The following is a 15,379-nucleotide window of genomic DNA, read 5'->3' as shown; positions in this document are numbered from 1 at the left end:
CAGGACGTTAGAAATAAGTACGTTAGAATGTCCCTTGAAAAAATAAATTGGTTCTTAATAACGCGAATTCCCTCTATATATTTTTATAATGGACTTTAAATATTTGGATACCCTAAACTTCAACAATCCCTAGATCGAAATCTACCAAAATGTAAAGTTGTATATAGGCCGCAGGACTGCAACTACTTTAGTCTTTAATTACAGAAGTTTTCTGCCAGCACTTTATAATCAAGTAGTGAGTAGCGTCAAAAGTCATATTTTTTTAATTATTTGAAATATTTATTTTATTTTAAATTGCAGTTACAATTTTTGTTGCTGTTCACGTTTTGTTGTTTGAATGTTGCTGTTTTATGTTTTTATTCTTTTTATGTTTTTACTCTTTTTTCGGATTTTTCTTTTATGCTAAATTGTAGTTTTAGTTTTTACTTTTTATATGTATATATATAGTACATATATATATACATATTTATATATAATTATGTATATATATATAGTTGTATATATATTTCACACATTTTTGGTTTCTTTTCGCAAACAATATCAATAATTCCTTTAACCTAATAACAGATGCATTTTGTTTTGGTTTCATTTTCTTATGTTTGTTGGTTTTTTGTTTTAATTATTATTTATTTTATACTTATTTTTGGTAAGCCTTCCCTCATGTCTCACCCCCCGTAACGTGCTCACAGATCCATCCATCTACACATTCTCAAAGCTTAAAAATAAATTACGAATTACAATTAATTAACTTAGATATAAAATACAAAAACAAAGCGCACAATGCACACGCACACACATACATTTCATTTTCCTCATCGTTACATTTTGTTCATCTAACTTATACTTAAAGGCAAGTCAAAAAAAAAAAAAAAAGAAAAAGCCCAACTTAAACAGATGAAGAAGCATCGAATACAATACACAACATTATATGCTAAATTTTTATTATTTATATATATATATATATATATTGTTATTTAAATATGCATTAATCATAAATGTAAACTTTGGTTTTCCTTTTTGGGTTTTAAGTCAAGCGTTTGCTTCATTTTTTTTTATTTTCGTGTTTTTTTTTGTTGTTTTTGGGTGTATATATAGTACTATATAGAAATATGTATAAGTTGCATATCAAATTATCGTTTTTTTTTGCTCTCAAAGTGTTTGAATTTCTTTCTTTTCACATCTCTCAATTTCCATTTGGGGTTCATTCTTTGTCGAATTTCCTTCTGATTTTTCAATTTCCAATCCATTTATATTTTTTAGTTAGTTTTTTTTTTGTTTTGGTGAAGCAGTTTAGGTAGGTAGGTGGTTGATTATGTTGCGACGACAAAAAATGCTCTCAATCATATTGCTCAATCTAGTATAGTTTTAGTTGTTTAGGCTTTCAGTTGAAGGTAAAAAGTTAGGTAGGCGTGGCATAATGCAGCATTTAGAGTATTAATTAGTTGTATGTTTTTTTTGTTTGTTTGTTATCTTATATAATAAAGCAATTGCAGAGCTTGTTTCATTTATAATGCTTTCTTTTCATTCTTTGTTTGTTCTTTGCTTTGTTTTATTTATTTTAGTATTTAAGTTTATGTCCTTTTCAAAAAAATATGATTTTATATTTGTATTTTTACATATTTGATTTAGTTTTTTGTTTTCCGTTGGTTGTTAGTTTTTTTCTTCCATATAATACAAAAATTAACAATTTGTAATGAAAATGTTTAAGTGAGTCATTGATCAGTTGTATGTATAAAGTTGGGTACTCATTTGTATACCTTTGCAGAGAAATATTAATGGCTATAAATATGCAATCCATCATGAAGTCAGTCAGTCCAGGAACTGCCCATTTATATGTCTAAGTAACTATTTTTAGACAGTCGTCAGTTAGACCAAAGAAATGTGTTACGCAACTAAGACACGATAGTTATTGGTCAAAGTGACAAAAACGGAACCATAATTCACGGGAAGCAAAAGCAAAGTTTCGGTGATAGTTTCAGTAATCAAACAAAATTCAATTAAACTCAAATGAGTTTTCCACTATGACTCAGATTTTGAATCGAATATCTGCAAAGGTATATAAATACATCGGTTCACCGAAGGTAATTTCATGTTATGTATGTATCTCTGAATGTGTAATTTTTGTGTATGCCGATCTTTATGTTTGTATATATAGATATAGATAGATAGATATATGTGTAAATCTTTGATGGGTATGTATGTATGTCTTTTCTCGACTTGTATATGAAAGTAAATGCATATAGAATATGTTGACTTGATCAAGTAAAGATACAATATATATATATGTAGATGTGTATGTCTTGCATGCTTGTATGTGTATATGATATAATAAATAAATATATATATATATTTGGATGTAGATGCCATGTCGATTTCGGTGAGCTTAATTTTGAATGATTTTCAATATTTGAATATATTTTTGTTGTGTTGGAATGACTGATAAATTATGTTAATGCTAAAAAGTAATTCAATTTCAATATTATTGCATTTGATGTATTTTTACAGTAGTTTTTCCTCATTCTTTGTATAAGATATATATATATATATATATATTTAAATTATATAATTTATGTTGTTATTTTTCATATGATTTTGTTATAAGCTTTAACTTGTTTAATGCCTTTTTATGTTATTTTTTGTTTCTGTTTCTTGGTTTCATCACTATATATATATATATATGTGGTATTTATTTATATTCCGGTTTCGTTATTGGCATTGATGTTAGTGTTACAATTAAAGATTATGGCTTTGAGAAAATAAACGGACTGTAGGTCTGTCCCGAAACGTGTGCTCGCTATCGTTGCAAACTTAGAAGTCAGTGTGACCGTCTTTTATTATTATATGCTGGCTTAGCACTACGAACTGGCTTTAGAAACGATGACCGCTTCTGGTTCTTTTATTGTCTATCGGTGCCTGATCACCGGTTCCTACATTCGGCCTTCCTGACGTTTCATTCGACTCGAATGAAGTTTCCCAAGGTTTCATGAACTCGGCCACAGTGGATGTTTTAGTTGGTCCTTCCGTATCTCCTATTTTTTCAACCTCATATCTTCCATGTTTCTGGACTGATACGACCTTGTACGGACCGAAGTATTTTCCTTTAAGCTTAAGACCTACCCCGTACTGTGTCCGCTTTATCGCTACTAAATCGTTAGGCCTATATATCCTTTCGATCTTCCGTTTTGCATCAAAGGACTTTCGATTTTCGTCCTGTAGGACTTTAATATTTTCAATCGCCCTATCTCGGATCTCTTTTCGTTCCTCATCCAACTCGTTCACTATGCATCCTAAAATACGCTCTCTTAGCTCTGCATCTTCAGGAACTCTCATATCTAAACCTGTTAGTATCTTAAACGAACTCACTTTGGTGCTTCTTGGCTCAGTGTTGTTTATCAGTTGTTGTACCTTGCCTACATGCTTATACCAGGTTGCTGGGCTTTCCAAACTCAATTTCGTTAACATGGGTACAATGATCTTGTGCATTCTTTCGACCTGCCCGTTTCCCCGCGGAACACCAGTTGTAATTAATAAATGTTGTATGTTATTGTCCTTACAATACTGTTCAAACAAATGTGACGTAAACGCCGTTCCCCTATCGGTCACTACTCTCACTGGGTTACCGAATATATTTGCTTGTTTTTCCAAATGATTTACGACTTCGTCTGCCCCGGTACTTCGGGTAGGATATAACCATACGAACTTACTGAAACCATCAACAACTACTAACAAATGATTGTACCTCTTCTTAGTGAGGTCCATCGGCCCCACATGGTCAATATGAAACGTAACTAGCGGCTGATCTCCCTTATCAATCGCTGTCAGATACCCTTCTTTTCTACCCATTTTCGCATTTGTTATTATACACTGTACGCAACTCTCAACTATTCGTGTAACTTTTCCTTTCAATTTTCGAATGAAGTATGATTTTTCGACCAATAACTGTGTTTTCTTTGCTGAGAAATGTCCTTGTTTATGGGCAAGTAAGATAATTTCATTCTCCATCTGCTCGGGTACTACGATCAACTGCTTATTGGCATCTTTGAACAAGACCTCATTCAAAATATAGAAATCCTCATACACGCCCTTTTCAACTAGACTTCTTACAGCATTTGTCCAATCATCAACCAATTGAGCTTCTTTCAGACGATGAATAATACTATCCGATATTGAATAACAGGCGACTCGACTCAAAGCATCTACATGCCTCATCCTTGATCCTGACCGATGCTCTAGACTGTAACTAAAATCCTGCAAGAACATGGCCCACCGGGCTACTCTCAAGGGAACTTCCTGTTTTTTCATGGTCATAGTAAATGCATTACAGTCTGTAACTATAGTGAACTGCAAGCCAAGAATGTAAACTCGCCACTTCTTTAGAGCCTCAATTATGGCTAGAACTTCTAGCTCGTATGAATGATAGTTCTGCTCACATGCTTTCGTTTTTCGACTCATGTACTGAATTGGATGGAACAAATTATCCTCAGTATCTTTCTGCATTAGAATTGCCCCATAACCATATTTTGACGCGTCAGCATGGACCTCTGTTTGCGCTTTCGGATTATATAACTTCAATACCGACTCACTCGTTAATGCTGCCTTCAATCGTTCAAATGATATCTCCTCGATCTCGCTGAACACAAATTTACTATCCTTCCTTAGCAAATCGGAAAGTGGCTTCGCCATTAAAGCATATCCCTCAATGAATTTTCGGAAATACGATGTTAAACCGAGAAACCTTTGCACTGCTTTCTTATCCTGCGGTCTTGGGAAATTGTGTACCGACGAAATTTTCTCTTCACTCGGTTTTATTATCCCTTCACTAATCACGTATCCTAGAAAATTGACTTGATTTTGAAGAATCTGACATTTTTTCCAGTTTAGCTGTAATCCATTCTTCTCGGCTACCCCCAAAACTAATTTAATTCTTGACATTCCCTCTTCAATGTCTTTGCTTGGAATGATTATGTCATCCATATATACGATCGCTATACCTTTCTGAATCAACTCCTGCATTGCTGCCATCATGAATCTCGTAAAGACCGCTGGAGAGTTTGAGATACCAAACGGTACATATAAGAATTCGTACTGTCCTTTCTGAGTAACAAATGCAGTGAACTTTTGCGAACTTGCTTCTACTGGTACATGAAAATATCCATTTTTCAAGTCCAGTGTAGTAAAAACTTTTCCTCCTTGCAATTGATCAATTACACTGTCCATCAAAACTATCGGAAAATTATCGCGAATTATCTTTTCATTCAATTTTCTATAATCGCAGCACAACCTTTTAGCTCCGTTTGACTTTGCTACCAATACTATAGGGGATGCATACATCGATGTACTATCTCGAATAATTCCTTCCTCAAGCCATTCTTGTATCTGATTGTCTACAATCTGCTGATCGCAGTAGGCCAACCGTCTTGGGTGTTGGTATACGGGAATATCATCTTTCAAAATAATTCTCATTTCGGTCTTCGCATCAGGATTGCGTTTTGGCTTGTATCGCTCAACTATCATTTCGACCTCTTTAGCCTGTTCTTGATTTAAATGAGACAACTCTAAACCGATTTCGTCCTTCCCTTCAAAAACTGTGCAGACATCTTCAAATTGCTTCATCCAATCCTCAACAGATTCAGTCTTTTCTTCTACTACCTTTTTCTCATTGCTAATTAAAAACTGAGTGCCATTTTTTGTTACCTTCATGTCAACACTATCAAGAATCGTTCTTCCCAAAATAGCGTCAAACCCCATGTCCTCATCGGGAACTACATGAAACTCAACTACTATTTTAATTTTGTCGATGATCACCATTAAAGAGAAACTACCAAACGTTAAAATTTTCGCATCTCCTATTCCTACCAAACACTTTCCAGAACCTGTTAGTTGTTTAACTCCTAGCTTCCAAAAAACACTTCGACGAATCAAGCACATATCTGCTCCTGTATCTATGAGCCCTTTAAATTCGATATTCTCATAGCTAACATTCTTTAGTTCTAACCCAGACGGGGTGAACGTACTCGAGCTAACTTTAACTTTGTCATGTTGAATAACATTTGCTTGCTTCTCTCGTTTAATCTGTGTTTCGATGCTACACTGAGCTGCACGATGACCTGGCTGACCGCATTTGAAACACTTTCGATCGTACCTAGGACAATCTTTTCTTAAGTGAGTCGCCTCTCCGCAACCAAAACATTTTCTCTCTCGAGCCTGTACTGCCTGTGCTTCGCTTGAACCATATGCCTTACTTTCAAATCTGTTTGCTGCCTTGTATGAATCACGTCCCTTCTTATAAACTTCGATTTGAAACTTTAACTCTGAAATATTACGAGCTTGGAATAACATCATTTTGTTAGTTTTTGTATCCGGAATACCTTTAACGAAGTACTCTATCAGACTCTCCTCATCTACGTCTACCGGCTTCGCAATTTCCATCAATGCATATAAATATTCATTTAGAGTTTCGCCTTTCTTCTGTTGGCGCTGATTCAACTTCTTATGGACTGCAGCTGAAGATATTCTTACACTAAACTCAGCACGAAGAGCTGTTTTCAAGGATCTCCAGTTTTTAATATTTCTCTGACTTCTTATGAAAGATTTTGCCGCCCCACACAATAACTGTTTTCCATACACAAATAACTGTAATTCATTCCACTGTACCGTGGCTGCACATTCTTCTAGTTCTTCAATCCATTGAGCAATGTTAGGAATATCTGAACCAGAATACTGTGACACGCTGTCCTCAACATCTTTCAAAGTAAACCATGATCTCTCGGGTCTAACTACGTTTCCCGCTGCAATCTCTAGTTCCCCATTCGCTGTTATAACTGACTGATCGTCTGATTCCTCATCTTCCTCCTGCAAACCATAATAGGTGAGTAACCTATTCTGCAAATCCCGTTTCCTGCCAGTCGTAGGGAGCCCTAGTTCGGATAATTTCGATCGCAAAGCCACCACGCTTAGAGCCAGAATCTCTGCAAGCTCCATCTCAAACTTAAAATTACGTACAATTCTTCTTATACTATGTGAGTATTATTTTCTAGCTTTGAAAATTGTTATCAGTTTTCGCTAGTTCTGAATAACATACGCTTTTCCCGTCTTTCGTTGGTCCCACGTCGCTCTGCTTTGTCGTCGTCTTCTATTGATCGATGTTATTCGTCTTATCGCCAAATTCCATCCGAAATCCCCTCTTAGCAACAATACTGCAGTTTCTCGCCAACCTTCGAGTTGTTGCCACTGCCAAAACTTTCTCACGCCGCCGTCACCAGATTTTGTCCACCGCCACCACTAACGCAGTTCACTCCTAGAACTCAACGCTAGTTTCTGTAGACTTCAAGTTTCGTTGCGTCCAGCCTTGGCTAACCGCTGTACACTTCTGCAACAGTTAACAAAGCCTCGAAACGTTATTACCACCAACACTGGTAAACTACTGTACACTTCTCCAGCAATTTACACAGCCTCCGTTGTGGCAGCCTTGTATCGATTTTGCAACCTTTAATCAATCTTGCAACCGGAATCGTTGTAGCCACAATCCTCTCTAGCGCCGTACACTTCTCCAACGCTCTCTATTGTGCCCTTCGATCCGTTCCTGCCTTGCCTTTTGATTGTTGGTATATCCCAATGGTACCTTCTTCGGCCAAACCTCACGAATATTTCGTCACGTGCCGCGAAAATTCCAGAACCACCTTTCTGATCAGCTTTCTCACTCCTTCTGCAGTTTCCTTATGTCAGCGTCACTTGCTGTCTCCCTCGTCGGCCAAGTTTTCTAGTTCTTGTTGCTCGCCGATACCGCGCTTTTACTGCAGCTATCTCTCTTCCTCTCACGTGAACGTTTCTTCGAGGCAGCGTCACTTGCTGTCTCCCTCTTTCTTAGAATTTTACAAGTTTTAACGAATTTGTAAAATTCAATAGCCAATATTAATTGTTTCACTTTTAAGCTGCCATCCCGGTTGAGCCCCCAATTTGTGGTATTTATTTATATTCCGGTTTCGTTATTGGCATTGATGTTAGTGTTACAATTAAAGATTATGGCTTTGAGAAAATAAACGGACTGTAGGTCTGTCCCGAAACGTGTGCTCGCTATCGTTGCAAACTTAGAAGTCAGTGTGACCGTCTTTTATTATTATATGCTGGCTTAGCACTACGAACTGGCTTTAGAAACGATGACCGCTTCTGGTTCTTTTATTGTCTATCGGTGCCTGATCACCGGTTCCTACATATATATATATATATATATCATTTTTTAAATATTTCTTTTATACTTATTTTGATATTGCTGACGAGATTCTTCACGCTTTTTATTTGTTTTATAATATTTTGAGTTTTTTCTTTTTTGTCTTTACATTGATTTTATACAATGTCCTTTTTTCTTACACAACAATAAATTGATTGTCTAAATTGCTGAGTTTGCCATTGGATTCTATTCTATTCAATTAGTGGAAAAATGGACGGTATTTTCTCTTCGTGTATGTGTGCGTATATGTGTGTATGCCTGTGTGTGTGTGTGTGTATGTCATTGGATTTCTTTTTACTTGCTTTATGTCAAAGTCTTTTGGTTACAAATTATCGTATAAATCGGAATTTGATTTCAGTAAAAAAAAAAAAAAAAAGATTTTAGTAAAGAAAATACTAAGTAAAATATCTGCACATTAAGTCGACTTGCCGACTTGAAGATGTCCTATCCTGCAGCTAATGGGGATATAATTTAAATTCACTTTTAATAAATCTAATTACCATATTAACATCCCAGCAGATAGAAGTACATATATCTTTAACCAGTTTTTTGCAAGGTGAACTATAGAAGACTGAAAGCTAAATATAGTGATCAGGGGGAGAACGATATATATTCAGAACTATGTATATATACTCGTACATAGATTTAAATGGACTAATCTCTTATTTCAGCCTACATTTTGATGTTATTTTTTCGCATAGCTCTATGTGAGAGATTACAAAATATGAAAATTCGTTTTTTTGTGCATTTTGTGCTCTTGTTGTTCTTTTGTTGTTCATTTTTGGTTTTCTTTGGACAGAAGGGTAAAAAAATATATAAATTTTGCAAATTCTCATATAGTTTTGAATTTTTTGTTTTTCTTGTATTTCCTTTTGCTCCTTTTATCTCTCTTAACTCAGCAATTTAGACAATTTTGTGTGTAACGATCGATTGAATTATACAGTTAATCATTATCATTATCTTTATCGATTTGTTAGTTTCCTTTCATACATTATTTCTCCATCTACCACACAACACGTTTTCCTTTGTTATTTGCATTATTCTTAATGTTTTTTTTTCGGTTGATCGTCATGCAAGCATGTTTTGTGTGCTATAAAGCACTTTCGTTTGTTTTTTGTTTTCGGATTTTGTTTTGTTTAGGAAAAATAGTTTGCATTTTAATTAAATTTTTGTATTCCATTCTTTTTTTGTTTAGTGGTTAGCAAAATAGTTTTGTTTTTTGTTAGTTTTATAGAAAAACAGCAACGCTAAATTTATGACAAAAAAAAAAAAAAACGCACATACATCACTCCATCGACTGAGTTCATCATTTGGTATTGTTCAATTTGCTTTGTTCTCTTTATTATTATTATTATTATTAGTTATTTATAGTAGTCAAAGTTCAGTGCAAAGTTCATCATCTTTATACACTTGCTATACAGATAGCATTTGAAATGTTGTTGTTTTTGTTCTTGCAAAGCCTAATCTAAGGTTAAAGGAAAAAACCTCTAGTTGGTAACAATTCATATCGATATCGTTTTCTAGCATTTTCTCTTTTCTTTCTTATTGGTTGTTGTTTTTTTTTTTTTTTTTACAAGCATTCGTTTTGGGTTTTCTCTTTAGGCGCGGCGGCAACAATGTCCATATAAGTATTGTAAATAGGTAAAAAAAAAAACAAACAGAAGAATATAACACAATTTAGAAATAAAGTGTAAGTAAAGCTAGAGCTAAGCTGGCAAAAAGTTAAATTCAATTATGTCAGCAGTTTAGTTATTCTTTTTTCACATACCCTTACAGATTGATATTCAAAATTGTTGTGCCTTAAAATGCTTTAGAAGTTCATTTTGTTTAAGCCAAACAACATACAAGTTTTTAAAGTGCGATACGATTTCTTGTGAATTTAAATTAAGAAACAGTTTTCTCATTATAAAGCACTTAAAAAAATCATTGTTTCGGTGGACCTTCTGTACATTAGAAAACACTAACTCAAACGCAAAGGACTCACATTTTGCCGACATTGTCCTTGTTTATTATCTGTAATCAATTCCGTGTTCCTAAGTCTCTGTGGTTAGCTAATGAATCTATCTAATTTTTAAAATGTACAGGAGAAAAAGTTGTTCAAAAAACTGGTAGGTTATCCAAGCAAATGGAAGTCGGGAAATGACTACTCATCTATCTGTTCCCAAGTATCGTCATAAATGCTACCGATTAGTTGAATTATTTGTATAAACGATTGCTTAAAGTCTATTTAGAAACGCTCCTTTTGATTTCATACTGCAAGGGTATTTGATTTTCGGCATGCCGAAGTTGTCTTTAAGTATGTATGTATATACTTTTTGGTTTTTGATATATAGGTAAATTCCACTATTATTGCTTTAGGGGTTTTTTTTTTTTTTTGGTTTGGTTGTTTCTTTGTTTTTCGTATTTCACTTTTTTTGGGGGAAGTTTTTTGGTATTTAGAAAAAATACTGTTTGAGTTGGTTTTTGTTGTTTTTGCTTTTTTTTTTTTTGGTTTTTTGGTTTTTGTGTTTTTCCATTAGTTATTCGGTTTTTGCTTAGTTCAAATATTTGGTTGTTCTTGTTTTTGTTATTTGTGTATCAAAAGAAATTTGTATTAGAAAAATGTAACTAAATCAGAGAAATAATTCTCATGCGATTGCACTACCGGACATCGTTGTCGCCTGTCGCTCACTCTGCAGTTCACGGTTACGTTCATGTTCAGCTGTTTCGGAGCTAAGTAAAAGAGATAGACAGAGAGAGAGAGAGAACGAAATAAAACAATGTTTGAATGTTAATGGTTTAATTAACACGACTTACTTTGATCGCACAGCTATAGGACTGCCTGGTATATCCACCGGATTGGCATTATTATTATTTGTAGTAGAGGCACGGCGACCATTACCCGATTTGTATGAGAATATTGAATCATTCTCTATATCATTTTCAATCTAAATGACAAAAGTGTGTCAAATACAATTCAAGCTGTGAAAATATTTCAATAATACACATACCACTTGTCTTTTATAGGACAAACGTTCGCTGGACACTGAACCGCATGACGAACTCTCTGATACAGCCTGAGTGACACTGGTCACAGTTGGCGGACTACTGGGACCAGGAAAACGCTTTGAACAAACTTGCGATTGTATGTGCTCACAAATGCGACGAAAACGACGAATATTTCCTGTAAAACAAGGGAAGTCATGTAAGTTACAAAGAAAATGACACTTTAAGGAAAACTAGGTTTTTTTTTTGTCATATTTTTTTCTTACCAGATAGTAGTGTAAATGTTAAAGCAAACAACATATCGGCTATATCACCTTGTTTACAAATGGCACTGATATCCACCTAAACAAAATGAAAATGAGTTTGATTTGTGATATATTTCGTATACAAGCGAGTAAAGTACTTACCTGAAATTTAACATGACGTTGAAACATAACAGGTCCATTGCCATTTCGTTTGTATTCCACCCGAAATGAGGTGGGTGAGACAACGCTATGCGATAGTTCAGCCATCTTAAAAAAGACCAAAGAAGATATATAACGATGTTAATTAGCTTAAATAGTTTAGTCCGATGTTTTTTTTAACTGTTTCTTTTGTTTGTTGTGTAGGAAATTCTACAGATAGATAAAATCCGAATTGTATTTGGTCTAAGCTTTAACTTAAGATATTATATTTCAAAATGTCCCAGAATTATCTCTTGAAAAATTAACCCAAACAGAATAACTTACCGATAGAAATGCATGAATCAAATGCGCCTTAACTGTGGCTATGGGTTTACCCTTAACCAAAATGGTAAAAGTTTCATCCTTCTCTGTGGTAATTAGATTACCAAACCAGGAGCGTTTTGTTAGTTCCGGTGACGATTCGGGAGTCAAATGAACTTCATCGGCAGATACTAATGATGATATAAAATATCAAAATATTAATATGTATAGATGGAAAATCTATAAAACAAATCTATCTGTACCCTGCATTTTTTCTCCGATGGAAACGCGGACTGCCCAGGAAACTATTTTTAATATTTGTCAGTCGCGTTTTCCAGAGTTGTCCACCGGGATTATTGCACGGTGAGCCCGGTATGCCGGGACTGCTGTTATTCATCAGTGGCGAGCCATTGGGATTCACAACTGTTTGTACAAAGTAAATGAAAGAAGAAAAAGAAACAATGAATTAGAATTGGTTTGCATTGCGAAAGGAGTGGGCTACCACAATGGGTCTACGTTGCATGCACACACCACTATTCGACTCTGGATCGTGGAACATGCTAATGGCAATTGTCGGACCTGAATTGGCACGATGATGCACCACAGATGATGGTGATGAGGTTGCTTGCTGTGAACCACTGCCGCCAGAATTACCGCCAGGACTGCCAGGTGGGACCCCGACATTATCGCCACGCGAGCTACCACCACCGGTTCCTCCAGTTCGCTCTTGTCGGGCCGAATCACGGCGTTCGAGGCGAGAACCCTCTCGCACCACAACCACATCACCTTCGATGCTCTTTTGGGAACTATGGGATGGCGTGCGGCTAACTGATGAGTGATGCACAACCGAACTGGAGCGTTCACGGTCCCCATACTGAGAGTGTCGAGTGCCCGCCGCTGGCGATGATGGACGCGATATGGCATTGGCCTGCTGTTGAGCCGAGCTCATAGGGGAATTGCAACGTGTCGGACTGTGATATGAAGAACTTCGCACTGATGAGGATACTGTCGTTGGTGACCTTCGCTGATGGTTTCGTGTGCTGCTATACGACCGGAAACTGCAAGATAAAAAGGAAGAATTAACGATTTTCAAACTGGTAAAGCTTCGTATTATAACTACTCACTTGAAGGCCTGTCTACGCGGTGTTAAGGGTGAACCCTCGGAGATCTGTCCATAGCTAGGAGCATTGGTACCATTTATACGACAAGTGTCCAAACGTTTACGCGGTGGATCTACAGCGTCCAATTCACTGCGCGACTTTTGGGCAATTTCATCATCGTCTTCAAGGGCAGGACGTCGACGTTTCCGCTCCAGCAAAAGGAAATATATTACCTTTTCTGTATTATGGCTGTTAGATATAAATAATGAAACGATTTAGATTAATTGCTGAGGTTGCCTTAACTCAATCCCGTTTAGTTCAGTTGAATCCATTGAGATTGACATCTCTTACCTGGCACTCAATAACTCCTGGATGAGTTTGTCCTTCTCTTTGAAACAACCAAGCGAGCAAATGGCATTCAATACATCTGGATCAACAGCTGTTGATGTAGGTATAACATGTGTTTGGACCACCTCCATCATTGGTAACTCCAGTTCCAGTTCACCTTTGCCACCAGCTGTGACCCAGGGATGACGATTTATTTCAGCAAGCTAAGCCGGAAAAATTAAAGGCCAGAGACCAAAGACACACACAAACACATGTGTAAGTATAAATAAAAGGAAAACGTAAAGCTATCAAGAAAAAAACGTAGACCCAACGACTCTGACCCAAAAAGAAAATAAATAAAAACCAACAAATGGTTTTTCCTCTCGTTTTCCAAAAAAGGGGGTTGCATTTTCAAGCTCATTCCCTTTGCCCTTTGGGGATGACTCACCGTTAGACGCCTATCCGGATTCACTTCAATCATGCCACGTAATAAACTCTGGCAATCGGGCGGCACAAAATGCGGTATGTGAAAGACGCCCCGTTTGACTTTCTCCAACAATTGTCGCAAGTTATCATCATCGAAGGGCAATGCTCCAACCAGCAGGGCATACAAAATGACACCACATGACCAGACATCCGCCTTGCGGCCATCGTACTTCTCACCCTACAATGAAAATGAAAAGGAAAATCAAAACCACACAAAAACAAAATGGAAGGCAAATCAAAGAATAAAGTTATCTTTGAGATTTTATTTATAAATAGAAATAAATCGAGCAAGTATGTCTGTATGTATCTGTTTGTGTGTTTATAGGGATATTCGGTTGGAAGAATCATACAATTTTAACTTTAATTGGGCAACCTTAAAGCAAATGTTTTGTAATTTATTGAAAAAACATTTCTTGTCAGTTAGTCCATTCAACTCGTTGATTATTGACATCACCGTCGTGGTCGTAGTAACCATCGTCGTCGCTGTCGTCGTTGTCGTCGTCGTCGTCGTAGTTGTCCATTGTTTTGTTGTCCATCAAATGCCAAGAGCTCTGGAGTGGACGGTTATTGACTTGGCAGGTAAATGGCACAATGACTTTCAGGTTGCAGTTTGTGTTGCCCACTCAGATGGCAGGTACAATAATTATTATTGTGGCTAACACACATACACAAACATGGAATATGGAATGCAATTTGTGTTTGTAGTTGAAATTCAAGTGAATTTTTGCAAAGGGTTAAAGTTCAGAGCTACATTAATGCGAAATTCCACTTTAATTTATGGCCACATTTAATATTTATTAGGATATTTTTGTTGATACACTTTAGGAATAAATAAATCAACACTTATCCACGTCAATCATATTTATGTCGAAGTTTCGGTTGACCTTTAACGTTAATAGGTGTATGCGTTTAAATTCACAGTCGATTACTTGTCCAGACCACAGGAATTTTGGTTACCTTTGAGTAATCCTAAACCAAGCTGCACCCCACACTTTAGTGCTTGGTGCTTGCTTTCAATTTGATAAATGACCACTTAAGTGATTGAGTATTTTGTTAGGCTTCTTCAAAGAGTTTGGCACCCCTCTAGTATGGAAAGCATAGTTAATGCATATACACTGGATATATGTACAAATGCGGTAAGAAAAATGATTCGCTAGACATCAATTATAACCAGACGGAAATCCCTGACAGAGCTTTGACTGTTGAATATTTATAAAATTTCAAATGGGGGAAAATATCACGTAGCAAGAGACTTATAGCCAAAACTGGTAAGGGAAGATAAAAAACTGCACTAGAATGAATATATATGTATATCTATCTATCTATCTTCCTCTTTCTATGTTTTTTGTTTAAATTCCGCTTATGAATTTATTACACGCAGAGCAGGGAAAAAGTAGCAAGTATCAGGAGCAGCAGCTCTTGCGTGAGTGAAGTGAAGCTTGCAGGCTTTTGGGTTGAAAGACTTTTATCCTTTTTTTTTGGGGAGAAAATCAGATGCGCACATGGCGCACATGGCGACAAAGATGAAGATGGTGAAAGATAGGAATGGG

The 15,379-nt window shown here is 36.1% G+C and overlaps 1 protein-coding gene across 1 annotated transcript in view; it reads right to left on the bottom strand.

Moving 5' to 3' along the window:
• Positions 1 to 514: 514 nt before the first annotated feature.
• The window catches only part of sff (sugar-free frosting), a 32,707-nt gene continuing 17,842 nt past the window's right edge, over positions 515 to 15,379 (bottom strand). The window contains 12 exon segments of the mRNA XM_068285424.1: positions 515 to 10,939; positions 11,024 to 11,154; positions 11,218 to 11,390; positions 11,479 to 11,554; positions 11,620 to 11,724; positions 11,941 to 12,107; positions 12,180 to 12,189; positions 12,191 to 12,339; positions 12,448 to 12,974; positions 13,041 to 13,265; positions 13,368 to 13,567; positions 13,792 to 14,007. Coding sequence (XP_068141525.1) covers positions 10,855 to 10,939; positions 11,024 to 11,154; positions 11,218 to 11,390; positions 11,479 to 11,554; positions 11,620 to 11,724; positions 11,941 to 12,107; positions 12,180 to 12,189; positions 12,191 to 12,339; positions 12,448 to 12,974; positions 13,041 to 13,265; positions 13,368 to 13,567; positions 13,792 to 14,007 — 2,064 coding nt within the window. The 3' untranslated portion in view covers positions 515 to 10,854.

Source organism: Drosophila tropicalis, unplaced genomic scaffold (genome assembly GCF_018151085.1).
Source record: "Drosophila tropicalis isolate 14030-0801.00 unplaced genomic scaffold, ASM1815108v1 contig_1109, whole genome shotgun sequence".
Lineage (NCBI taxonomy): Eukaryota > Metazoa > Arthropoda > Insecta > Diptera > Drosophilidae > Drosophila > Drosophila tropicalis.
Note: the sequence above shows the minus strand (reverse complement) of the source record. Positions and strands in the feature narration are given on the sequence as shown.